General features: G+C 41.8%; 1 protein-coding gene across 4 annotated transcripts in view; it reads right to left on the reverse strand.

Moving 5' to 3' along the window:
- Positions 1 to 2109: 2109 nt before the first annotated feature.
- Positions 2110 to 27292, reverse strand: part of THRB (thyroid hormone receptor beta) — a 335135-nt gene continuing 309952 nt past the window's right edge. For 3 of the 4 annotated variants that reach the window (XM_042956862.1, XM_042956864.1, XM_042956861.1), the window contains 3 exons: positions 17479 to 17625; positions 10268 to 10526; positions 2110 to 2888 (listed from right to left, as the gene is read on the reverse strand). In XM_042956862.1, the coding sequence (XP_042812796.1) occupies positions 2647 to 2888; positions 10268 to 10526; positions 17479 to 17625 (648 nt within the window). In that variant the 3' untranslated portion in view covers positions 2110 to 2646. Of the gene's footprint in view, positions 2889 to 7834; positions 7930 to 10267; positions 10527 to 17478; positions 17626 to 27292 lie in introns of those variants that run through there. The other variant, XM_042956863.1, reaches the window with a different exon arrangement.

Here is a 27292-nt window from a genome sequence, read left to right on the forward strand (position 1 = left end):
TAAGGAGCGTCCTGCTCAACACAAAGTATTCAGCCTTCAACAAGAGTTTCAAATCAGTAGTTTGCCTTTTTAAGGCAATCATTTTAGGAACTGAGGATCAAACATAAATTTACTTGGAGCTAGCTGGATTACTGTAGATACACTGTCCCATTTGGCCAATGCCCAGCCATGGTTAATCCCCAAAGCATTCAGATTTAGCCTTAGATCTGGCTCTGTACTTGTATTTGAGTCTGGGTGTATCTCATATACTTCAGAATCTCTGTCAAACAAATTGAGGAAGCTGTCCCCAGAGGGCTTGATGCCCAAGGGGTCTGTGAACCCTCCAGTACCCTTCCTATTTGCCTTCCTCCCATTCCCTTCTGAGAGAAAACTTGCCCCTCACCACAGAGCTTCTCAGAGTTACCCTGGAGCATAGAAGGTGATTCAGCAGTGTTTCAAAGAGTACTTCTCCAAGGAGAGTCAACAGAGGGAGCTGAATTGCTAACAAAGCAAGGGCTTCGGGAGACTGGCTAGCGACTGGCTTAGAGAAAACAAAACAAAACAAAACAAAACAAAACAAAACAAAACAAAACAAGTCTGTAGATAAAGACAAACTTTATCCTCCCCTACTTCCTTTCTTTGCTTAGCTAGTTCCATAGTGATAGTCTTGTTTCCTCTTCCTGGGAAGCCAGTAGCTTTCACACATTAAACATATATTTTTCCTTCCAGATTATTCCCAGTCACACTAAGGTTTTTCAGTGCTGCTCCTCTCCTTTTTCCAAGGCCACCCGGCTTTTCTCTACATACTTGGTGAGTAGTATGTCAAATTTGTATTTTGACTCAATACCAAATATGCATTCCCTAACTGTTAAAGGGCCATAATTTCTAATAAAGCTAAAAATTTGAATTATGAAAGAAACCATCAAAAAGGAATAGATTTTTCCCCCGAGAAATCAGTACACTAGTAAGGATGGGAAGGATTTTAAAGTTCATGACTTTCTCTCAGCTGAGAAAACCAAGACCCAAGGTTACAAAACCACCAGTTTGACAGAGCACAAACTAGAACTCAGGTGTCCTGACTTCTGGGCAAGTTAAAAAAGAATTAGTCCACTTGGTTTTCACAGTGACTTGCATTCCTTTGTTTTTTTAGGTAAATCTCACTGATATGGCTTATTTTCCCCAATATTTCCAGGATAAGGCAGTTCAAGGCAGGTGAAGGAATAGTTTGTGTCTACTATGCGAGTGAAGAACAAGATACATTCAGTTGCCTGGGTACATTCTTTGCCCATTTTCTGAAGTTGAAATGATCAGGGATCACCATGGGTTTTCTGGGCACAACCTACTCCAGCATTTGTCATCAGGGAGGAGGGCTAGGTAGGGAATGTGAGTGAGGTTCGTGTATGTGGGCTGCAGGTATTTTCTATGAGATATCTGTCAGGGCAATGCTGTAAGAGAGGCAGAGTGGGTCGGTGTCCAGACCAGGCTTTGATCAGTGATAGTCAAGCCTGAGAGAGGGAAAAGGGGACTTGGAAACATTTGTGTGTAGAGCAAAGAGCTTGAGGATCTAAGACCAAAAGGAACCATCAGTACATGAAGAGACTCTCAGAACACTGCACTTCCTTCAACTCAGAATGTACGACACTAATCTTGCCTCAGAATTCCTCCAGAACAAGGCTCAAAATTCAGCTTGTTATCTCTCCTTGATTAGAAGATTTAATCCGTAGGGAAATCTGTTGTCAGCTCAGCAAAGATGCAATCAGGATTAAATAACTTCAGGAGTTTGGGAGATGACAGATCAGATGTCATTGAAAAGTGACAACACTCTGTAAATAGGTTTGATTTCTGTGGAAATTTTCTCTGGGCCTAAACTGTAAAGAAGCCTTCCTTACTATGAGGTAAGACTATGTGAATTTTTGGAAACTGTTGAGTCACTGACATTAGTTAAGTAAAGTTTTCTAATTTCTTTGGGCTCACTGAGGAAAATCGTTTCCCTTGTTGGCCTCAGTCAGTCAAATACCTGCATATCTTTGAGTCACACCCTTGTATAACTTGAATTAAATCATAGGATTATAAAAATTATAGTGAAAGGACAGCTGATTTTTCAGGAACAAATATTCCTATACATTCCAGGTTATGCTGCCAGGAGAGAATGAAGGGTGAGGAAAACAGCGTGCTCTTGAATAGATAAAAATAAGTTCAGATCTTTCCCTAGAAAGCTGAAAGCCACATCTAACCAAAGTTGGTCTGTGCCGTGCTAATTTGAGCCCTGCAAAAATCAGGGCTGGATCAAGATGACCATATTATCTTGGTTTTAAGGCTTCATTAGTCTTCTGCCACGCCATTTTGCTTGCTTGAGTCTCTGACCAGGGACAGATGGGAGCTGGTGATGGCTTGGTGCTGGTGAATTAATGATTGTCCCCACCCCACCTCCACAACTGTAAAACCTTCAAAGCATTCACATCAAAGGACTGGAGAACAAAATGCAATAGTTACAAGTACCCGCATTCAAGGGGCAATTTCATCCATGTCTATGCTAAGGACTACCTCCCTTTACCCCCAGTCTCTCCCAACACAAAGAAACAAAGGAACAAACAAAAAAGAGCTAGGCAATGGAATGAAATGACACCCAGTAGTGCTGTAGGAATTATGAGAATGAAGTCAGTCAGTCTAATCCTCGAACACTTCCAAGAACAATGGGGGAAAGAGTTCCGTGGGGCATTCCACCTTCATGTGCAGGAAGCGGCTGGCATGGCAGGCTCCAATCATCCTCAGGTCTGTCACCTTCATCAGGAGCTTTGGCCAAAAGTGTGTCACATGATGTTTTCGGTAATTGATATAGTGTTCAAAGGCCAGCAGGAAACTATCTTGGTATTTTTCTATTCTTTCAACACAGGCGAGCCCTGGGCGGTCTGAGGGGAAGCAAGAAGATGGATGTTAATTCAGAAATGGAAAGGAGAAGGTTTGCTTTGTCCATTTCAAGCCCTTTAGTGTGAAGTGGACAGATCTGGGGACCTATCAACTCCTAGGAATGAGCATGGATATAACATGAACTCTGGGGCATTAAGAACCAATGGTACCAGGGAAGTGTCACAATTTACATAAAAGGAGTCGATGCTTTGTTCAGATAAATATCTCTGGGTTAGCCACATCACCTCCTTGGTTGGAAATGGCTATGCCTCCCTCATAGGAGAAGCCTCACCGACAGAGTTGAAATATTGTGCATAATAAGGGAAAGATTTTGAGTTTCCACTGACTTCCTGGCAGAGAGGGGAAGACAAGCATGGACATGCAGAGAAGGGGAGATGTGAGAAGAGATTGGAAACATTGCAGGAGGCCTGAATGCCAAAGGAAGAGTGTCAGATAATAAATTCTCATGAAGACAAAGAAGTACAATCTCCAATTTTAGTTGTTTACCTCCTGTAATGAAGCACTCCTTCCCTTCTCTAATACAGTTAATAAAACTGCTACCTGTAGCAGCCTTGTGTTGGGGTGTTTTGGGGAATTAAATGAAAAGAAAAGAAGCTAGCATTGCCCCGTGCGGATTAAGGAAGAATTACATTGGGAAGTTGGAGCTAGAGGAGACCATGACCATGTAATGACCAAGAAATCTTCCCAAGTCTTGGGAGGACTGCTGGCCTTCCATAATATGTGGGGAGGGGACTCAAGGCAATTTCACACAAAAGATAAAGGGATGTCAGAAGAAGGCTAGATGACTGGGGAACATCCAGGCTACAAACACTTAGGTTACAAAAGTGGGTACAGAGGGAATGTACCTTAACATACTAAAGGCCATGTATGACAAGCCCACAGCTAACATCATATTCAACAGTGAAAGGCTTAAAGCTTTTCCTCTAAGATCAGGAACAAGCAAGGATTCCCACCCTCACCTCTATATTCCACATGGTATTGGAAGTTCTAGTCAGAACAAGTAAGCAAGAAAAAGAGATAAAAGGCATCCAAACTGGAAAGGAAGAAGTAAAACTGTCGCTATTTGCAGATGACATGATATTATATAGAGAAAAACAAGACTTCACCAAAAAACTGTTAGAATTATAAATAAATTCAGTAAAGTTGCAGGATACAAGATCAATATACAAAAATCTGTTTTCTTTCTATAAGCTAATAATGAATTATCAGGAAGAGAAATGAAGGAACACAAACCCATTTACAATAGTGTAAAAAAGAATGAAATACATAGCAATAAAGTTAACCAGGGAAGTAAAATACCTATACTGTGAATACTGTAAGACATTGATAAAAGAAATGGAAGGAGACACAAATAAATGGAAAGATATTCTGTATGCATGGATTGGAATAATTAATATTGTTAAAATGTCCATACTACCCAAAGCTGTCTATAGATTCAGTGCAATCCCTATCAAAATTTCAATGACATTTTTCAATTCCTATTTCACAGAAATAGGACAAACAATCCTAAAATTTGTATGGAGACACAAAAGACCCAGAAAAACCAAAGCATTGTTGAGAAAAAAGAACAAAGCTGGAGGCATCATGCTGTCTGATTTCAAACTATATTACAAAGCTATAGTAATCAAAACAGTATGGTATTGGTATAAAAACAGACACAAAGTTCAATGGAATGGAATAGAAAGCCCAGAAATACACTCATTAATATATGGCCAATTAATTTATGACAAAGGAACCAAGAATACACAATGAAGAAAGCATAGTCTCTTTAGTAAATGAGTAAGAAGTAAGTAAGAAGAGTAGATAGCCATAAGCAAAAGAATGAAACTAGACTCCTATCTTACACCGTATACAAAAATTAACTCAAAACAGAATAAAGACTTGAATGTAAGACCTAAAATGATAAAATTCCTGGAGGAAAACATAGATGGTAAGCTGCTTTACATTAGTCTTGGTGATGATTTTTTTGGATCTGACTCCAACAGTAAAGGCAACAAAAGCAAAAATAAAGTGGGACTACATCAAATGAAAAACCTGCAGAGCAAAGGAAACCATCAACAAAATGAAAAGGAACCTATGGAATGGGAGAAAGTATTTTCAAACCATATATATGATAAGGGGTTAATATCCAAAATATAAAAAGAACCCCTACAACTCAATAGCAAAAAAACCCCACAATTGATTAAAAACTGGGCAGAGGATCTGAAGAGACATTTTTCTGAAGAAGACATACAGATGGCCAACAGGCAAATCTAAAGTTGTTCAAGATCACTAATCATCAGGGAAATGCAAATCAAAATTGCAATGAGATATCACTTCACACCTGTTAGAATAGCCATTTTTCAAAAAGACGAGAGATAACAAATGTTGTGCACTGTTGCTAGGAAAGCAAATTGGTGCAGCCAGTCTGGAAAACAGTATGGAGTTTTCTCAAAAAAAAAAAAAATTAAAAATAGAATTACCATATGATCCAGTAATTCCACTACTGGGTATTTATCCAAAGAAAACAAAGCACGAACTTGGAAAGATATATGTACCTCATGTTCATTGTAGCATTATTTACAAGAGCCAAGATATGGAAAGAACCTAAGTGTCCATTGGTGGACAAATGGATATAAAAGATGGGATATAGATATAGATATAGATATAGGTATAGACATAGATATAGATATAGCTATATCTATCTATCTATCTATCTATCTATATCTCACATCTAATGGAATACTATTCAGCCATAAAAAATGAATGAAATCTTGCCATTTGCAACAACATTGATGGACCCTGAGGACATTATGCTAAGGGAAGTAAGTTAGAGAAAGACAAATACTGTATCATCTTATATGTGAGGTCTAAAAACAAACAAACAAACAAACAAACAAACAAAACCAAGCTCGTAGAAACAGCACAGATTCGAGGTTGCCAGAGGGTGTGGGCTGGGCTGGGCTTAATGGGTGAAGGGAGTCTAAACGTACAAACTTCTAGTTATAAGTCATGGAAGTGTAATGTACAGTATGATGACTATAGTTAATGATACTCTATTGCATACTTAAAAGTTGCTTAGAGAGTAGATCTTAAAAGTCCTAATCACAGGAGAGGGGTGCCTGAATAGTTCAGTCAGTTGAGTGTCCAACTATTGACTTTGGCTCAGGTCATGATCTCACAGTTCATGGGATCGAGCCCCATGTTGGGCCCTGTGCTGTTGGTATGGAGCCTACTTGCTATTCTTTCTCTTCCTCTATCTCTGCCCCTTTCCTGCTCACACACACTCCCTCTCTCTCAAAATAAATAAATAATCTTAAAAAAAACTATTAAAAAAAAGCCTTCATCACAGTAGAAAAAATTTTGTAACCATATATGGGGACAGATGTTATCCAGACTTATTGTGATCATTTGGCAATGTATACAAAGATCAAATCATTCTGTTGTACATCTGAAACTAGTACAATGTTATATGTCAATTATAATTCAATAAAAAATGTTAAAAAATAATTTATAAACCAGGATGGATTCCTCATATAGCTCCAGGGAGCCCTACCGCCCTGCTGCCCAGTTCTTTCCAGTTTTCTTTTTGTGGCTCCGATCGAGTAAGTTCACACTTTAAGTGTCTGGTTATTGAAGTATTTGTATTAGTAAAAATCAAAACAGGATTCTGCTTAATCTGAAAGGAAGGCTCAGCACTAGTGTCTCAATCCACTTCTGTGTTTAAACAAAATACATGGGCTTTTGGAATCCCCTATTTGGCTTGAAATGCAATTTGTGCATTTTTATTTTGTGTCTTTTGTATTTGATGCTGCTGCTTTGTGGATCTCCTCAATCCCTCTCTCTCTCTCTCTCTCTCTCTCTCTCACCCCTGTCTTCTCTCTTTCTTTGAGTATGCCAGAAGAATTCTCCACAGGATCCTTTACCTTTTGATCCAAGTAGAAAAGCAACATAATACTGCTCTGGATGTACTCCTTCAAAGGGAAAAAAATAACCCGGGTTTTGTGGCCTTAAAATTCTGTCCTTTGATAAGAGATAAAGATAAGGTGGTCATGTAATTGACACAGAGAAGATGAATGGACATTTTGATCATGTTCAAGTGGTATTAAGCATGTTTTTGAAGGAATATTTTAAAGGTCAAAGAGTGTCTTTAACTCTTTAAGACAGAATTTCTCAAAGCTGTGTCCTTGGGATCATGTCCATTTGAGCTCTCCGCTCATCACTGCAGGACCAAAGAACTTAGTGGTAGCAGCTCTTGGAGAAGGCTTTGTGGAAAAGCCCTAAGATACTGTGTCATTGTAATGCCAGACAAAACAATGGGGCTTAGAAGACAATACTGAGGACAGCCGGAGCCGTGGAGCACAGATATGTAGCTATCATTTGCCAACTGGAAAGTGTCTTGTAATATTTTTCTGGTGTTGGCAGTATTAATGAAAAGTTCCCAGGCCATTAGGGTGGAGAAGATTTTTAAAAGGTTTTTAAGTATGTCACGTGGCTCTCCAGCAGTGACAGCATCATCAGAATCAGAGGATGGGGAAGAATCGCCCAGTTAAGTGTTTGACAGGGTTTGGTATCACAATTTTTGCCTTCTCAAATACTCCCTTTATTTACTTTACTGAGATTATTTGTTTAACAATCTGTTAAAATTAACTCACTACAGGGGAAACATATTATTCAGTAAATAAAAATCCATTTGCCGTACTTAGAAGATAGCCGTAAAAACAGAGTGTGTGACAGAAACCTTTATTAAACTTATTTATTAATTATTTTTGTAATGTTTATTTATTTTTGAGAGAGACAGAGCATGAGCAGGGGAGGGGCAGAGAGAGAGGGAGACACAGAATCCGAAGCAGGCTCCAGGTTTTGAGCTGTCAGTGGAGGTGCCCCACCTTTATTAAACTTTAGCTAAAGATTCTTGCCGAAGACTGAGATCCGCTCTGTTATACAGGGAGGTCAGTAAGTGTTAGGCATTCGGGATAGACTGGCACCAAAATGAATCTCTCTCCTTGCCTTATTTAGAAGGAGATATAAGTAGAAAGAAAACTGTAAAAGAAATAGCTTTCTCAGTATGTGGCTCAATGTTATTTAAAATTCTTTGTACCACTACAATTTCACTAACAATTACCTTGAATCCCCCTCCAGAATATAATTCCCACTTATTTAGTTCAATTTCCTTATTTTAAGGGACACTGAAACCCAAAGGAAAGGGGTTACCCATTTTCTTTCTTTAAAAAAATTTTTTTTGTTGATTTATTTTGAGAGAGAGAGGGAGAGAGAGAGAGAGAGAGAGAGAGGGAGCATCTGCGAGCAAGTGGGGGAGGGAAAGAGAGAGAGGGAGAGAGAAAGAATCCCAAGCAGGCTCTGAACTGTCAGTATGGAGCTCAGTGTGGGGCTCGACTCACAAACCTGGAGATCATGAGTCAAAATCAAGAGTCAGATGCTTAACTGACTGAGACACCCAGGTGCCCCATCCATTTTATTTCTTTAGGACAAAGGGCCTGGGCTTCTCACTGGCTGTTGACTAGAGACTTCCCTCAGCTCCGAGAGGCCACAAGCAGGTCCCTGTCATGTGAGCTTTCCCAGCATGGCAGCTTACTTCATCTAGGCAGCAAGGAGAGTCTCTAGGGCAAGCCTGTTAGCCAGAGGGAATCTTTTATAACATAATGTAACCGAATTGCATGGGGGTGACAGTGAATTCATTGTATTCTGTTGAAGCAAGTCACAGGTTCTGTGCACACTCAGTGGGAGGGGATTGTACAAGGGTGTAAACATCAGAAGGTGGGGGTCATGGGGGGCACCCTAGAGCTTGTCCACCACAGCATACAGCAGGGTTCGTTATGCTATTCTTTTCTTGTTTTGTTTTTTTTTTTTTAAATGTTTATTTATTTATTTGAGAGAGAGAGAGGCAGAGAGAGAAGGAGACAGAGAATCCCAAGAGGGGCTTGGGAATCCTGATGCGGGGCCTCACAATGAACTGTGAGATCATGACTGGAGCCAAAGTCAAGAGTTGGATGCTTAACCTACTGGCTTAAGCCACCCAGGTGCCCCCATTATGCTATTATATACTTATGTTTATGTTTGAGATTTTCCATAATAAAAAGATTTTTTTAAAAAAAGTCTGCCATACCTAAATTTTCTTGTAGCAAATAGATTTCAAGATAAGCTTCAAAAAAGAAAAAAGGAATTCTACTGAGTTAACTAGGAAGCATGGACTCTATAAAGGGTTCTCATGGTACTTGTGACTGATAATTTACCCATCTATTTAGTCATTTATCCCATAAACATTTTTCAAATTCTACTGAACACTGGCCTAATTGTAATTAGACATATTTCTGTCTTCAAGAAATAAACAGTCCAGAGGGAGATATGGATAAGTTAAGCTGACAGCTGTCGTGCAGAGTGACCCTCAGCTTAACTGAGGATGCTCTGAAAATGCACAGGGTGCCTCTGAAACTACCTTCTATTTAAAGACTAGCTTCCTTTGAAGAGTTTGCTGTATTTTGCATTTCTTATTTATTATGACATGATCTCTGAAGAAAAAAAAAAGTCTCAGCATTATCATCTACTCTTTGTGGAAGGAGTCTGAGGCCTTGATCATGAGCTCTAGGCAGGTTAGAGCTGGGTGTAGATTCTTTGCTGTTCCTCCCATCTAGAGGTGGGCTCTTGACTCTGGACTGGTGCTGGGCCTTGTTTGGACCAACAGAATGCGGCAGAAGTGATGCTATATGACTTAAACCTGGGACTTAAGACGTCTGCAGTTTCTGCTTTCGTGTGCTTGGAGCTCTCCTTGGAATCCTCTAGCCATGTAGGAGTTCAGCTAGCCTGCCAGTCGAGAGGATGCATGGAGGCCTACAGCTGTGTTTGATGTCTCAGCCCCAACCTCTGCCATCTTGGATGCTTTAAGCCACTAAATTTTCGGGTAATATGCTATATAGCAATAAACTTAAGCTGTAGCTAAGCCATAAACAAATTTTCCTCAACCAGAACTTAATACAGAATGGTGTAGTCACTCATACCCATACCCTGTGTAATAAACCAGAAGGAGGCAGAGTTGGCCAACTACCATAGGTCAGGCTGGGTAGTGTCTGTTGAAGGTGGATCATCTCATAGAGTCTTTAAAAGGACTCATTTGGGTCCTTCTACTACGCTGGGAGATTGCAGGAAGCATCAGATACCTGACACCCTCCTTCAGTTCCCAGTTCGTTGGCAAATCCCTAATTGCTGAAAGAGAATAAGCTATGATTTTGCAGCTAAAGCAGCGGTGGGGACGGGGGCGGGGTGGTGGTGGGGGGATGGACTGGAAACTCATCAAGTGATTTGAATTAGCACCAGATAAGCAAAAGCTCTTTTCTTGCCCAATAATGAGTCTGGGAGTACTCACCTGAAGACATCAGGAGGACAGCCTGAAGGAGAGCTACTTCTGTGTCATCCAGGTTGAAAGAAGACAGTGACATGCCCAGGTCAAAGATGGCGTCCGACACCACCCCAAGACCCCCATTCTTCAGCTGGCCCCGCGTCACTGCCATTTCCCCATTCAAGGTTAAAGTCTCACTTTCTGGGTCATAGCGCACAGCAGCGCGAAGGGACATGATCTCCATGCAGCAGCCTTTGAGGAGGATTATCTGGTCTTCACATGGCAGCTGAAAAAAACCAGCCCACGTCAGCAAGAACAAGTGCACAAATGTCAGTAAGGAATAACATGCAGTATTTTAATAGCAACAGGGACAACATCCTGCGATCAATGTCGCTCCTGCACTCTTTGAGGCTATGGCTTTTCCCTTCCTACTTGGCTGCAGACTTTCTACAACCATTCTTCACACTCCAAATTGGTCACCAACTTTAACCTCAGTAGTTTGCATTTCTTTTGTGATGGATATAGATCTCTAACTGGGATTATGGTCATGTGTGAGATTGTGCTCATAATCCCTTACTCTGGAGGTTTGTATCGTAACACCAACTGATAACTGCTTGAGAACACGGTTTATGTTAAACTTACCTAATTTTCTCATAGTTCTAACAAGCCAACAGCAGACTCTACTCTTTAGCTGGATTTGATTTTTGAAGCAAGTTTGCTCCTTGTAGGTCTCTCAAAAGGCACAAAAGGAAAAGGTTGCTTATAGATGCATGTTACCCCTGAGGCCCAGAGATGTAAAAGCTTTGCCCAATTTCTTACTTGACACATCCCCAAAGGCAAGGGAATTAAAAGCAAAAATGAACTAATGGGACCTCATGAAGATAAAAAGCTTCTGCACAGCAAAGGAAGCAACCAACAAAACTAAAAGGCAACCAACGGAATGGGAAAAGATATTTGCAAATGACATATCGGACAAAGGGCTAGTATCCAAAATCTATAAAGAGCTCACCAAACTCCACACCCGAAAAACAAGTAACCCAGTGAAGAAATGGGCAGAAGACATGAATAGACACTTCTCTAAAGAAGACATCCGGATGGCCAACAGGCACACGAAAAGATGCTCAATGTCGCTCCTCATCAGGGAAATACAAATCAAAACCACACTCAGATATCACCTCACGCCAGTCAGAGTGGCCAAAATGAGCAAATCAGGAGACTATAGATGCTGGCGAGGATGTGGAGAAACGGGAACCCTCTTGCACCGTTGGTGGGAATGCAAATTGGTGCAGCCACTCTGGAAAACAGTGTGGAGGTTCCTCAAAAAATTAAAAATAGACCTACCCTATGACCCAGCAACAGCACTGCTAGGAATTTACCCAAGGGATACAGGAGTATTGATGCATAGGGGCACTTGTACCCCAATGTTTATAGCAGCACTCTCAACAATAGCCAAATTATGGAAAGAGCCTAAATGTCCATCAACTGATGAATGGATAAAGAAATTGTGGTTTATATACACAATGGAATACTATGTGGCAATGAGAAAGAATGAAATATGGCCCTTTGTAGCAACATGGAAGGAACTAGAGAGTGTTATGCCAAGTGAAATAAGCCATACAGAGAAAGACAGATACCATATTGTTTCACTCTTATGTGGATCCTGAGAAACTTAACAGAAACCCATGGGGGAGGGGAAGGAAAAAAAAGGTTAGAGTGGAAGAGAGCCAAAGCATAAGAGACTCTTAAAAACTGAGAACAAACTGAGGGTTGATGGGGGGTGGGAGGGAAGGGAGGGTGGGTGATGAGTATTCAGGAGGCCACCTTTTGGGATGAGCACTGGGTGTTGTATGGAAACCAATTTGACAATAAACTTCATATATTGAAAAAAAAAAAGTTTTGCCCAAAGTCACCCAGTGAATTAGGGGTAGAGGTGGAACTAGAATTCAGACCTCATGGCTCCCGGGGTTGTATTCTCAGTACCTCAGGCACTGGAGTTACTCCACACACTGGAGTTCCCTGCCAGTTCTGTAATCTGATTTTAAGCATATTTGGTTGTCTTGTTAATTAGGATTTGTGATGATGTGATAGCATTTATAACAAACTTAAAAAGAAAAAGAACTTTGTTAGCAAAATAACAAAAAATCAGAATTTTACTTTCTGGCAGGAGAGAATGTTGAATTAAAAGACACCATCAAAGTAGCTTGAAAGGCTATTAGTTAATGGATATTTTTGATGCACTGGGCATCATGCTAAGATTTACAGGTGTCATCTTATTTAATCGTCACAGCAATACCGTGAAGTGAATATTCTAATTTCAATTTCATTCATAAAAGTGGAAATCCAGGCACTGAGAGGTTGAGTAACATGCGAAGGGGTCACATGAGTATTTTGTGGGTGAGGCTAGGGCTTGAAGCTAGATCTTTCAGAATCCAGTGCAAAGAAAGAAGAGAACACACTCTTTCGAAATACTTGGGATATGACTAAGCTACCATAAGCAATGAATGTGTAAATCACACATAATTTTTATCTTTTCATTAAATCAGGTACAAACTCTTTTGGGGCAATACTCTTGGCAACACTTGACTAGTTCAATTTAGGTTGTTACATAAAACTGAAGGTAATACTACTGAATTATATTTAAAATGTTGGGCATTTCATATTTTTCGCTAAGTCAGCCTAGCCACCTTACCATTTAACTTCAAATTACTTAGCTTTTTCTACAGAATAAAAGTCATTTCATATTTGGTTCTGGAATATATATACATGGGAATTCTCTCCTTCCACTCATTAAAAAAAAATGACTGTGATTTACTTTTATTTAGGTTCTAATTTGTATTCCTGGCCCAAGATCATGGTAGGCAATGGGAAACCCTGAGCTTGGATAGATCCTCCACCAGTAAGATGGAGAATTGGTCCAAGTGGGCACAGGCTGGCTTTAATGCCCACAGGAAATGTCAGCTTCATCAGGGTCACCTGAGGGCTTGTTAAATACATTGCTGGTTCCACCCTCCGAGTTTCTGCATTCTCCAAGCTCCCAGAGGATGCTCATGCTGCTGGTTCAGGGACCCCTCTCTTGAGAACCACTGGCATAGAATGGCAAAGAGAAATTGCTGATCAGATCAAACCATTTATTTTTTTGATCTGCCATAAAGAATGCAAACTTGGGCAGGCCGCGTCTTTGTAGCCAAGTCTGAATCTAGATGAAGTAGATTTCTTTTTATAACTTCCTGTTAATTGGTTCAGATTTAAATAAAAGTTGAATAAGTATTTGTTAAGAATCAACCAATGGTTTAGAAACTAGGCCAGATGCCTTTTCCTTTTAGAAACGTCTGTAGGTTGGGCGCCTGGGTGGCTGAGTCTGTTAAGTGTCCGACTCTTGAATTTGGCTTAGGTCATGATCTCAGCGTCGTGAGATCGAGAGCCCTGTGTTGGGCTCTATGCTGGGCGTGGAGTCTGCTTAAGATTCTGTCTGTCTGTCTGTCTGCCTCTGTCCCTTCCCTGTTTGTGCTCTTGCGTGCTCTCTCTCTCTCTCTCAAAAAAAAGAAGGGTTTGTAGGATGATGGTAAGATTTGTTTCAACATGTGGGCAAATAACCTCAGTCACCTGCCCCAATACTTTCATTGAGAGGCAGCTGCAAGACGGCATGGCAGGCAGAGTTGCAGGGGCATTCCCGCAGACTCTCCGTCACCTTAGGAAAGCAGCACTCGGGCTGATTGCAAAGATGTCCGTGCCCTGCATCCCAGAAGTAATTCTTTTCTTTTTTATGTTTATTTATTTATTTAGAGAGAGAGAAAGATTGGGAGTAGGGGAGGGGCAGAGAGAGAGGAGAGAAAATCCCAAGCAGGCTCCATATTGTCAACTCAGAGCCCAGTGCCGGGCTTGATTCCACGAACGCTGAGATCATGACCTGGGCCAAAATCAAGAGTCGGATGTTTAACAGACTTAGCCACGCAGGACCCTCAGAAGTGATTCTTAATGTGTGTTTTGGCAGCTTTGTCAGCAATGATTTTAGATCTTTTGAAGCCCTGGGTGTCCACCAACCTTGCTGGTGGATTGGCACGGATCTTAGCACAGAATTACTGTGTGCACAATTTGAACAGCACATGCACCAAAATGCCTCTGGCAGAAAAGCTCTGGCTCTCCAGACCACCTGGGATCTCCAGCCCACTCCACAGGAAGCTAACGGGCCCACACAGTTCATTTCCTTCTTTGGGGTTCTAAAGAGAATGAGAAAGGGCTAAAAGTCCTCAGGAGGCCACCAACACCAGAAACAGATGTGTGTCGGCTGTTAAAGTAACCCCTCCCCACCTTTTTTTTTTTTTTTTTTTTTTTTTTTTTTTTTTTTTGCAATTTGGAGACTACAAGAATCAGGGTTGGAGGAGAGATGGAATCATGACTTTGAGGCAGGATTAAGCTTCTGAGGGAACTTGGAGAAGCTTGCCACAGCTGTGCTTGAAAAGTTCCATGTGGACCCCTCACTCTTGCCATGGACACAAGTGTTTGTTACTAGTGGTGGAGATGGCTTCTTCCCCTTCTTCTTTCACTGAAATATCTCTCCATGGTTGGTGTACGTCCGTTTTACATTTTTCTAAGAAACATTTTTGGTGGGTATTCAAAAGGGAACATGTGACTAACAAGCTAGCTCGAGTTGTAGGGGTAGTGTACTCAATAGGGTTTTTCTTCACACACTTAGGATGGGGGACAAAGGACACAGCCCAGAGAGAGAGAGAGGACCAAGAAAGGAAAACGAACTCAACCCCATGAACCAAAAAGAAAGATGACGCGCAGAGTCAGAGGAAACCAGCAGCCTTGGAACAGCTCTACACCCTTCTTGAGAGCAATTTGGCAACACATATCACAAGCCTTGAGAGGTGTATATACCCTACTCCTTAGACTCTACTTCTAAGATTTGCCCTTAGGAAACAGTGCAGTGAGCGGGGCATAGGCACCGGGATGCTTATTGTAGAATGTTTATATCAGTGAAGAATGGGAAATGAGCTGAAGATCAGTCAAAACAGGTGACCTAAATTCTGTAGATCTGTTCTTTAGTTTGTGGTCATTAAAACTTCGTCTGTGAGAAAACACTCAAATGATGTGTTCTGTGGCTGAGGGTAAAACGTTTGGTTTAACAGGGTGATGGCAACATTTCTTTCTTTCTTTTTTTTTCTTTTTTCTTTTTTTTAATGTTTATTTATTTTTGAGAGAGACACAGAGTGCGAGCAGGGGAGGGGCAGAGAGAGAGGGAGACACAGAATCGGAAGCAGGCTCCAGGCTCTGAGCTGTGAGCACACAGCCCGATGCGGGGCTTGAACTTATGAACTGTGAGATCATGACCTGAGCTGAAGTTGGACGCTTACCCGACTGAGCCACCTAGGTGCCCCTATAACGTTCTGTTTCTTTATTTCAGTGTTAATTACATGGGTGTGTTGAGTATGTGAAAATTCATTGGGCTGCACCTTTATATGTGCCTTTTACTCTTTAACAAAAAGTAAAAACATAGTTTCATAAGTAGGAAGTACAATAAGGTAGATAAATATGTTTCATACTTCATATATATGTGGGTACATGTACACACACACACACACACACATAACTGAAAAAAGACTCAAATAGGCTCCAGAATGTCAGCAGCTTATCTTTAAGTGGTGTTATTATGAATCAATGTCTTGAATATGTTATTGTTAATAACCTTCCAAACTTTAATAAGTAATTTTTTAAAAAGATGGTCAGAGACATGGAAAGCTCCATACCAATACAGACACAAGTCAAAATCCCTTCTCTAGGACTCACCAGCTCCTCTGAGTATGAATAGCTCCCACTGCAGGGCTACCAGCCAGCATGTCAGGTACCCTGGCCCCATCACAGTGGGGGGATAAAGGGGAGGGAGAAGAGGGAGGCATGCACTCTTCCTCTGCTAAGTCTGGGGATCAGATATCTGCCTCCTGAAGCCCACTGCTCTGTCCTTCTACATATGGCTCTTGTGGAGGCTCAAAATAGGCAATGAGAAGCATCCGCATCAGTGTCTGAGGTCTCCAGCTGGGCTCCCACTATTGCAAACTCAAAGGCACAAATGAGCTGGAAGCCAAGGCATGATGGAATCATTCCAGGCGAGGAGACGGCTTCTTTCTAGGTGAGGCTAGATTCACTTATCACTTGGGTAGCTTACCCCAGAGGCTCACAGCAGTATGTGGACTTCTCTATTTGATATCTCTCTGGGTCCCCTTGGAGGTGGGAAGAGCAATAGATTGGCACCTGATGGGGGTTTTCAAAGGGCAAAATTTTCCACTTGATTTAAAAAAGGCTAGAGACAGGATGGTAATGTGATAGAGGAAGTAGCAGCAGCATTAACAGCTAAAATTTATGGATATGCTTAGGACCAGGCACTATCCAAACACTTTATGTATGTGATCCCATTTAAACCTTGCCACAGCTCTGAGAGGTAAATACTATTATGATTCCCATTTTAAAGATGAGATAAGCAAGAGTTGGAGACACCAAATAACTTATGTAGGATTCTCGCCCATTCAGCTGACTGCAGGTCCCATGCCCCCAGGTACCACATAGTAAGACTCTGCTAAAGATGAGGTGCGCAAAAGGGAAAGCCTATGAGCTCTGTTGGGTGTGCTCTTCAGGGTGCCCTGAACATGGGGCAAGAAAGGGCGAGATTATAGGAAAAGGGAGGAGACTTAAGGAGTTATTAAGATCCTTGCTCTGTGAGGGAGCTCCTTATTGTTGAGGAGGAAACAACCACACAACTGTTTTTGCTGTGATGTGTAATGGAAAGCATATCGACTTCGACTCAAGCCATCGCTGTTTGCATAACTTCATGTCATCTCTTTGATCTTAGTTTTCCCCAATCACAAAATGGGCTTAATTAAAGCTACCCTGCAAATCAGTTACAAGGTTTGGGTGTCATGTGGGCAGACTTGGGCATGGTAACTGGGACATCATAGGTGCTGAATGAATAGAAGTTATTGCTGTCCTATTTCCCTATGCCTGGAGTCAGTGGAAGGAGAGAATCTTCAGCCTCATGTGGACAAGCTAATGAATGATGACTGAATAGGGAAGGTAGGGAAATAAAAAATGAAACAGAGTGCATTTTCATTTTGTACTGACATTGCTTTCACGTGACCTAAGTCCCTACTAATTAATATTAAATTATAAATAATAGTCAGTATTCCTGGAAATTGATAGAACTATAACGAAAAATAATGCAGAAGGAAAAACAGTTTCCTCACCTCACAAAACATAGGCAACTTTTTGGCAAAATCCACCACTCTGGTAATTGCTGGTGTGATGATTTTTGTAAAATGGCTGAAGGCTTCCAAGTCAACCTTTCCACCTTCTGGGGCATTTACTATTGGTGCTTGTCCAATATCTTCTGGCTAAGGAGGAGAAACAAGAAAGATTTAAATGAAAAACCTGGAGGATCTTGATTTATCATAGTTCTCGTGTGGCAGAAAATCTCTTCTGAATTGACATACTATACAATTTCTAGTTTTCACTTTGCTTATTAACAAACTATGCAGTTTCACATGGTTCAGTTCTCTGAGCAAAGATATAGGTGTTGGCCATTGCTTTGATAGCCGCCAGTGATAATGTTGACAGGAATGTTGCCACAGAAATAAAGAGAGAGAAAACAAGTGAGAGAAGGGAGCCAGAGAGAAACAACAGGAATTTGGGTTCTGCTTCTGAATGTGCAAAGGATGCCGGGTGACATATGTGCTTGGGGCTCTGGGGTAGCATTTTCAGAGCACTGAACATTCTGGCGTGTGTAGACCGTGATGAATGGGATGGGATGAGATGGGATGTCCTGGCGAGTAGCACCCTGTGGATTCATTCTTGCTTTTGACCCAGCTGCTGGGGCTCAAAGTTCCTGTCTGCTCTACAGACTCCAGTAGGAGGAGGTCTCAGTGGGCTGAGGGGAAAGACCTCTAAGTCACCTACAGGAACTGAATTGTGTAAACTTGGCAAACTTTTGGGCAGAGTGGGTCATTTGCCAGTGTTTAGTGTCTCTGGAGCACTTCTGTGTTATTGACTTGCCCAAGAACAATCCATAGCCTTGCTACTCAAAGGGTGGTGTGGCAGGTTGGGTGTCACCTGGACACTTGTTAGAAACCCCCCCTCCCCAGACCTAATGGTGCAGAATCAGCATTTTAGCAAGCCTCCCAGGTGGTTGTGCTTGTGTTAGCCACCCAGTTGTCCATTGGCACCCCCTAGCTCCTTAGCAGGGCGCTCAAAGACCATCACGGTCTCATGTATCTGCTCTTGTCACCTGTGTTTCCTGCTAGTAATAGTCCTCTCTGTTGTCTTTTCTTGTGATAATCATGGCCACTATTTATCTGTGGCCAAGCAAGCCAGCCCCTTTGAGGGAGCGCATTATCTCAAGCAGTCCTTACACAATCCTGATTGGCAGATGAGCAAACAAAGGGCTCAAGGAGGTTAAGAACAATCCCCTGAGGCCAGGACTGGGATATCCGTCACCCAGACTCCACACAGCAATCTGCCAGGAGCCCCACATCTACCCCCTACTTTGAAGTTTTAATAACCTGTACACTTTTGACACCAGGGGGCAAAATTCTACTCCTCTTAATATTCCCCTTACTAGCCTCTCCCACTGCCTTCCTGGAAGTTGTGAAGGTCATCAAAGGGATTAGAGATTCACGCCTACCCCACGACCATCTCTGTCTAGAGCCACAGTGAACAGACTAGAACCAGTCACCCAAGGTTGGGAGGTGTGAGACAGTGGGCAGAGGTGGGCAGGAGGAACGGGCACTATGAGTGAGTCAAGCAAAGCTGAATCCCTCACTTGCAGAGTGGTGGGGGCACATCACTTGTGACAAGACTGTGGCCTACCTACCGCCGTGGTCCCCAAACATCCCTGTATCAGAATCATTGGGTTGGGCTCCTGTGTCCAGAGTTTCTGATGCAGTAGATCAGGGGTAGAGTCTGGGAATAACCTGAATTTCTAGCAACTTCCTGGAGCAATGGTGCTGGTCTGGGACCACACTTTGAGAACCACCGGGCTGGGCTGGCAGTAACTGCATCCAGCTCAGAGTAATCCAGTTACCATTTTCTTTTCACACGTCCCCAGTCATTGCTCACATCTAATTTTTAGCACAAAGAAAAGCAAAGGATGATTCTTTTAGTGACTTGTTTCCAGGGCACAAGGGTCAACAGGAGCAGCCCAGGCCCTCCAGGGGTGTGGTAGGAGCTGTGGTTACAGCCTAGGGAAGGATTTTAAAATTTATTACATAGCAAACTCTGGCAGCATTGACCCTTTTTGGGTTATCCAGTAGGTTCTCTGTTTATTTTATTTTACTTTTTTGGGAGGAGGGTGGTTTGCTTTGCAGGCAGCAAGTGGGTGGGAAAGGGACCTAGTCTGTCATGTTATCACAGTCAGTGATGATGTTTTGGGGCAACTGTTGGCATGGGGAACCCATGGAAGGTTACTGTTCTGCTGGCTTTCTGGATGCAGACAGAATTGATGGAATAACCACACGTACAGCTTCTCTCTCTCTTTCTCTCTGTGTTTCTCACATAGACTGAGCTAAGGGAAAAGGCACATTTGGGCACTGCTGTTCCTCGTATTCTTCACCTCGTCGGTCTTTATAATTTCTCCCACCCCAGAAATGAGGCTCATCTCACCTGCTTTGTCTGTCTTATGACTCTGTCATGAAGATCAACTGATAAGAGGTACATGGTCACACATGAAAAAAGAAAGGGCGTTTTATACACATACACACACATAGGGTGAAGTTTTTTAGAAGTAACAATAAAAATATGTTAATATTTTTAATAGTTTGGCCTGGTTGATTCCAAATGTCTTGTCATTGAACATGATAGATCTAATCTGATTTTATTGAATGGCATTCAGTGTCCTTTGAAAGGTGTGAGTCAATACTGATGTTAAAAATTTCCATTTAATCTGTGAGTTCACGGGGTATTTGAATCATGCCTGTGATACCTCTAAAGGTTTGAAAAAAGGGGGGAAATTATACAAGGAAATACAGTAATTTTAATTAAAATTAACCCCCCAAATGTAACCACCTCACAAGCTTTTCTGTTGAAAAATAAATATCAGGGTAGGAAAAAAAATGTATTTTTAAGTCTTTGAGTATTTAATGGAAAATACAATTGCTAGAAGTAAAATCATATACAAAGTAAAGCTTTTTATTATTATCAAGGGTTATCCCCATAATGGATCTTGGATACCGGAAAATATACATGGATAGATGGATAGATAAGTAGACAGACAGACAGACATAGTCTATGAATTGACCTGAGTTCACCCATCAGGTATGAAAAATTAAGGTTGAGCCATGTAAATTTGTCTGTGACATCCCTAAAGGTTTTTCACCCATATGGACAACAGATCATTTGCTGCAATATTTGGGAGATGTTAAAAACGGGAGTACAAATATTTGACATCAGCTGTATCTAATCAGATATGTTAATATAGCTGGTAGCCTTGTAATCCATGACGTGAGTTATATTTGCTCATAAGCACACACGTGTCTGCACTGAGAGCAAACTCAGGTACTGATGATAAGCCTCGGGCTGCAGCTTCACCAGCGTAGGCTGTGGGCAAAGCCTGGTTTTTGCCCGTGTGGCACACACTGCCTTAGCTTGCTCATAGGGTTGTTGCCAGTTCACCTTCTGACTGTCTTCCTCCTCGCCTGCCCTCATGGACCTCTTGTGCCAGCTGAGCCCACCTCTCGCCATCTGCTCCCCAGGTGGCTTTGCACTGCTGTGGTTTGGAGCTGCCCTTCCTCTGACTTGTACTTTCTCTGAAGTCCCTGCTTCCATCTTATCTTGGCCAATTCCAAATCCCACCCCACTCAAATTCTATTTTCTCCTTAAAGTCTTCCCAGATCACCTGTGTGAAATGATGCCTTCCTCACTGGAAAACATACGGTAGCTCATGTACATCACTCATATGGCATTTAGGCATTTATTACTATTATATTGCAGGTATATAGGCTCACAGCTAAGATATGGATTTCTTGGGTGGGGTGCATAAGCCCTTAAGTATCTTTGTCTACTTTGTGGAAAGCATTGGGCTAAAAGGTGGAGGACAGAATGCTTGTTGGTTGGTTGAGTGAATAAATGTAGGTTTATACTCGTTCAACTATGCAGCCAGGCCTAGTTCTAGATGCTAAGTTACATCAGTAAACAATGCATCCTTAAGGAACTTTCACTGTAATTGAGGGAAGACAGGCAATAAACAAAAACAGTACTCTCACAGAAGAATTTCTGTCTGTGATTAGACGGAAGGTGACATGATGGTATGTAGGGGTCAGGAAGCAGATGGGCAGCCCAGGGTGAGAAGTGACGTGTGAGCTTTAACTGGAAGACAGCCCTCCACAGATCCAGGGGAAGAGCATTTAAGGCAAAAGGAAAACCAGTGCCAAGTCCCAAGGCCAGAAAGGAGGCCTGTGTGCTCAGAGCCCAGAGACTGCACGAGATGAAGGACAGAGGCAGGTAAGGGTCCTGTGATGCTGGGCCTTGGGGGCTGTGGGGAGGAGACAGGGTTGTGTAGTGCAGCTCCACTGAAAGGCTTCAAGTAGGGGTGCAGTGGGATGAGAGTTTGGGTTATGATGCAGAATAGGGACACGGGAAGCCAGAGGAAGAAATGGGCTGGCAGCAACAGCCTTTTGGGTAGGAGATGAAGTGGGCTAGACTACAGGACAGCAGTAGAGATGGAGAGAAGCAGAAGAACTCCAACCTCTTCCGGGAGCCGGACACAGGGATTTCTGATGGACTGGATGTGGGGTGTGAGACAATGAGGAATCCAGAGTGTCTCTTCTTGGGCAGTGGAGGAGGTGGGGGGCCCAAAGAGAGAGATTCAGGGGTGTGCAGGGGTGAGCTTCAACTAGCTCAGTGGTAGAGCAGGCTGGTGATGTCCAAATGGAGACTAAGTGCCTTTCTGCTTGGACTGTTCATCAGTATTGTTCAGGTGAGTGGCAGATGCTGCCAGTTGACCTCTTTGCAATGGTTGGCCAGAGCTGAGGACCTCTTGGCTTGAACCTGCAAACTCTCTGGCACATGCAGAGTGGGATGGGGCCAGACAAGACTCCCCTTTCTCTGCTGATCACAGCGTGTCTTTTGCACCTTTGTAAGGAGGGGCAGGAAGACCCAGACAAATGGTGATTAAAGGTCCCTGGGCTTTGAGATATTACTACAGACTCTCCATTTTCCTGGGATGAGCAGGGATGGGATGTGAGGACGGGGGTGGTAGGGATAATGCACATAGGCACCACTAATGTGGTTGTTTATGATATGCCAAGCACTTATAACTTTTATACCGTGTGGTGTAAAGTCACTCGAGCCATAGAGGTGAAGTAACTTGCCCGAAGTCACATAATTAAAAAACAACAAGCATATACATATAAAGTGACAGAGGCAAGCACTGAACTCAGGCTGTCTGGTTCCAATCTCCATGCACATTACTAGACAACCCTGCCTTCTTCTGATGTAGTTATCATAATCTCAGGAGTGACAGAAGCCTTTCTGACTTGAGTGCTCTTGTCTTATGACCTGTCTACACAGACCACATGTGGCCAAATCACTCATCCTGCCTGACCCTTCCGCTTATGCCACTTTTCTAAGGCTTTCCCAGTCAAGCATGTGTGAAATCAGAGAGTAGCTCTGCCAGGGAAAAATAGGGCAGGTCTGCCCTGGTTCTGATGGTCAAACTTTATACTTGTGTGGAAAATCCATCCAAAGTCACATCTTTGCATGTGAATGAAGGGAGCAGAATAATAACACAATGTCAACAGAAAATATTGTTGCTGGTATGGGGTTTACTCCAAACCAAGTGTCTTCCCACTCTTGGGAGGTGTAGAAGTGAATTACCCTTGGTGGAGAGACACTGCTTCCCTTGTTTGTCATAAGATGCCCCTTGTTCCCTTTTCAGTGCACTTTTTTTTTAAATGTTTATTTATTTTTGAGAGAGAGAGAGCACAAGCAGAGGGAGAAGCAGAGAGAGAGGTGAACAGAGGATCTGAAGTGGGCTCTGTGTTGACAGCAGTGAGCCTGATGTAGGGCTTGAACTCACGAACCGCGAGATCATGACCAGAGCCAAAGTTGGATGCTCAAATGAGTCTCTCAGGTGCCCCCACGCAGTGCACTTCTATATTTCGTCATTATTGTCATCACACCCGAAGGGTTATTACTTTGGGCACTTTTGTACCATTAGGGATTTGAGTGGATTGGAGAAAACCAGAAAATTATGATTTATTTTTTTTAAAGATTTTTTTTTTTAAGTTTATTTATTTTTGAGACAGAGAGAGACAGAGCATGAACGAGGGAGGGTCAGAGAGAGAGGGAGACACAGAATCGGAAGCAGGCTCCAGGCTCTGAGCCATCAGCCCAGAGCCCGACGCGGGACACGAACCCACAGACCGCGAGATCGTGGCCTGAGCTGAAGTCGGACGCTTAACCGACTGAGCCACCCAGGCGCCCCCAGAAAATTATGATTTAAATGCTTTTGGAAGTAGTTTTAAAGAATGGCTTTGAATTATTATGAAAATATGCATGGCTATTTAAGAAGTTTCATATTTGCCAGTGACTGTCATTTTCACAGACATAAATATAGATTTGAAACCCAGGTCAAACCACCAGTCTCTATTTCTGACTTGAGTCCTGGTGTCAGGGTAAAAAATGATGAAGAAGTTTTTTTTGGGGGAATAAATTACTTTCCTGCTCCAGATAAATGAATACTTCCAGCTTTTATGACAACATATAATTTTTAGTCCCTTATGATATATTACTATATACCATTTAATAGTCTCCTCAAATTGTTTTTCAAAATAAGATGGGCCATCATCACATACAAATAAGTGAAATAGTATATGTAGCAGTGTTGTAAGCAGAATAAAGGCCATAAGCCACACAGAAGACAAATCCTAATATGTAGAAGCCTATTCAGACATGGATATCATTTAATGTCTTTAATGAAGGATTCGTAATGTCCTTGCAGGAATAATTTACCACTCAGTGAAATTTTTTTTCCTGAGCATAAATACTCAATTGGAGGCACTCTTCTGCAAGAGGTGTGTGTAAATATGTAAACTGGCTGAGACACAGGGCTTAACTGTACTGTCTCTGAGGATGGGCCAGTGGAACTGTACATTCTGTTTAACAAATATTTATTGAGTTCTGTTCTGGTTATCTACGCTGTGTAACAAACTACCCTAAAACTTACTGGCTTAAAACAACAAATTTTTACTGATGCTCAAAGTTGATGGGCTCAGCTGGGTGGTTCTCACTTGGGGTCCCTCATACGGTTGTCCTCAGATGGCAGCAGAGGCTGGTGTCATCTACTGGCTTTTTTACTCATGTTTCTGGTGTCTGGTTTGGCACTGGATTTGGCCTTAAAAGTCACTGTGCTAAAATCTGTTGCCCCCTTTAAAAAAAAAAAAAAAAAATATATATATATATATATAAATATATATATAATACATATTATATATTTTATTATATATAATATATATTATAAAATATATAAAATATATTTCATATAAAATAAAATATTTAATAATATTTTATTTTAAATAATTTATATAAATATTTTAAATATTTTAAATATAATAACAATTTATATAAATATTTTAAATAATTTGTATAAATATTTTAAAAATATTTATATAAAATAAAATATATAAAATATATTTCATTATATATATATTTTATATATATATAATAAAATATATATATATTTTTTAAGTTTGTTTATTTATTTTGAGAGAGACAGAGACAGCACAAGTGGGGGAGGGACAAAGAGAGAGGGAGAGAGAGACAATCCTAAGCAGGCTGTGCACCATCAGCATGGAGCCCGATGCGGGGCTCGAACTCACAAAACCATGAGATCATGACCTGAGCCAAAACCAAGAGTTGGACGCTTAATTGACTGAGCCACCCAGGTGCCCCTAAATACCGTTGCTTAAAGGAATCACACACCAGCCCCCATTCAATGAGAGAGAAGAATGGACTCCACATCTCCATGGGAGAGAATGAGCTGTATAGTCAAGAAAGACTCTAATGGCAGCCATCTTTAAGAAAAGCTACTGTACATCTCAACCATACGTGTGATAGACACTGAAGTCACAGTACTGAATGGAACGTGGTCCTTCCGCTGAGGAGATGTGGGGGTGATCCCAGGCACAGAAGAGGATTGGATGATAGAAATGAAGCTCATTGTAGAGACAAATGGGACTGTGGAGGTGTTCTGATCTACCCCAGCACCCCTGTGGAAAAAAAAAAGGCCTAGAGAAGCAGTTCTTTATATTTGGACCAAGAGGGGCAATTTCTTGAACAGAACAAGGATCTACAAAATATACATTTCATGTCAGCTCCACAGCAGGAGGGAGATTGTTGGGTAAAACAGTTGCTCTGTAAATGTTAACTTCCTGAAGAAAACTCTTGTTCCTGGATAACCTCATGGCCCTGACAAAAAACTAATGGCAAATCATTTTGTGCCATACTTTCTTTGGTTCCTTCTGTAGACTGATGAAAAGCATAAGGAGCCTTTGAGCTAAAAGTGCAGACCTCACTGTTTTTAATCATTAGCAATCATGCCATCTTTGCTAAAGAGACCATGAGACACGAAGAGATCTGAGTGTATTTTACCCTACAGAGTTTGTTTGTTTCTTTTTTTAATGTTTATTTTTGAGAGAGAGAGCATGAGAGAGGGGCAGAGAGAAAGGGAGACAGAGGATCCAAAGCGGGCTCCACGCTGACAGCAGGGAACCTGACGAGGGACTCAAACTCACCGACCATGAGATCATGACCTGAGCCCAAATCAGACACTTAACTGACTGAGCCATCCAGGTGCCCCTACAGTTTGTTTCTTGGCTTTCAGATACAGCTTGTGTGACCTCCTCAGAGAGACCTTTCTGACCACCCTGTTGGGAGAAGTGAAGTCTCTCTCCACTTCCAATTCTCAATCACTCTGTCCCATCAGGATGTTTATTTCCCTCATTGCACATACCACCACCTGCATTTATCTTTTTGGTTAATCCTTACTGTCTTTCTCCCTCCATCGGAATAGAGCTGACTTATTCACTTCCTGGCACACAGTAGCTGCTCAATAAATGTTTTTTAAAGTAAAAGAACAGATCTTTAGAGTCTGGAAAAAGCGCCCTAGTGACCATGGAAACGGTTTAATTAGGCTGGTATTCATTCTCTTTTTGGAGTAGAGAAAATTGAAATGCAAAATTCCCCAGAAGTCCAGATGTGCCCCAAATCTTCCACTAAATTTACTTAGTCACTACTCTGAAATCAGGCCTGGAAGTGGTTTTCACAATCTCCTTTTATGGCTGACACGTTTGGGGAGATGACAGATTTAGGATTGGAGTAGGCAGGACTATCTCTTGTAATGCCCTAAATATATTGGATTGGAATTGATCTATCTATCCAGAATTCATATTTTCTCATTCCTGGCAGATATACCAGAGTAGTCCTGAGGATTTAAGATCAAGGCACCAAGAGGTGGCCCCTCCAAAGACATGTCTCTTTCAAAGGCTCTTTGGGTTTGGATAGGTGACCAGGTTGTACAGTGTGGTGATTAAGAGCATGGATCCTGGGGCTGGGCAGGATCCATCACCACTACTTACCTTAAAAGGAGCTTTGTAAGTTTCCTTTTAATTTTTTCTGCCTCAGTTCTCTGCTTGGGAAAATAGAGATTTTACCCACATTTACCTACATGGTTGGCATAGGTTAATGTACAGCAAGCAGTTAGAATCGTACCTGGCACTTGGTAAGAGCCATCTAAGTGTTTGCTAACATTACTGTTCATGGATGCCATCAACAGAGTATGTGAGAACCTGCTCATGACAACAGTGAAAGTAATTGAGGGCAGGTAGCTTATGGGTAAGATTTTTCTTTTCAGTTATTTTTATACTGTTTTCATGAAAAAGACTATCTCCTTATAATGGTGATGTTGAGGTATGAGGACAATTATACACTATACCTTCTTGTTCAGATGGGAAGGAATGCTAATGTAACCTGGAGATACAAATAGATCCACAGAATATCTGCTGCCGGGGC

This window comes from Panthera tigris, chromosome C2 (genome assembly GCF_018350195.1).
Source record: "Panthera tigris isolate Pti1 chromosome C2, P.tigris_Pti1_mat1.1, whole genome shotgun sequence".
NCBI lineage: Eukaryota > Metazoa > Chordata > Mammalia > Carnivora > Felidae > Panthera > Panthera tigris.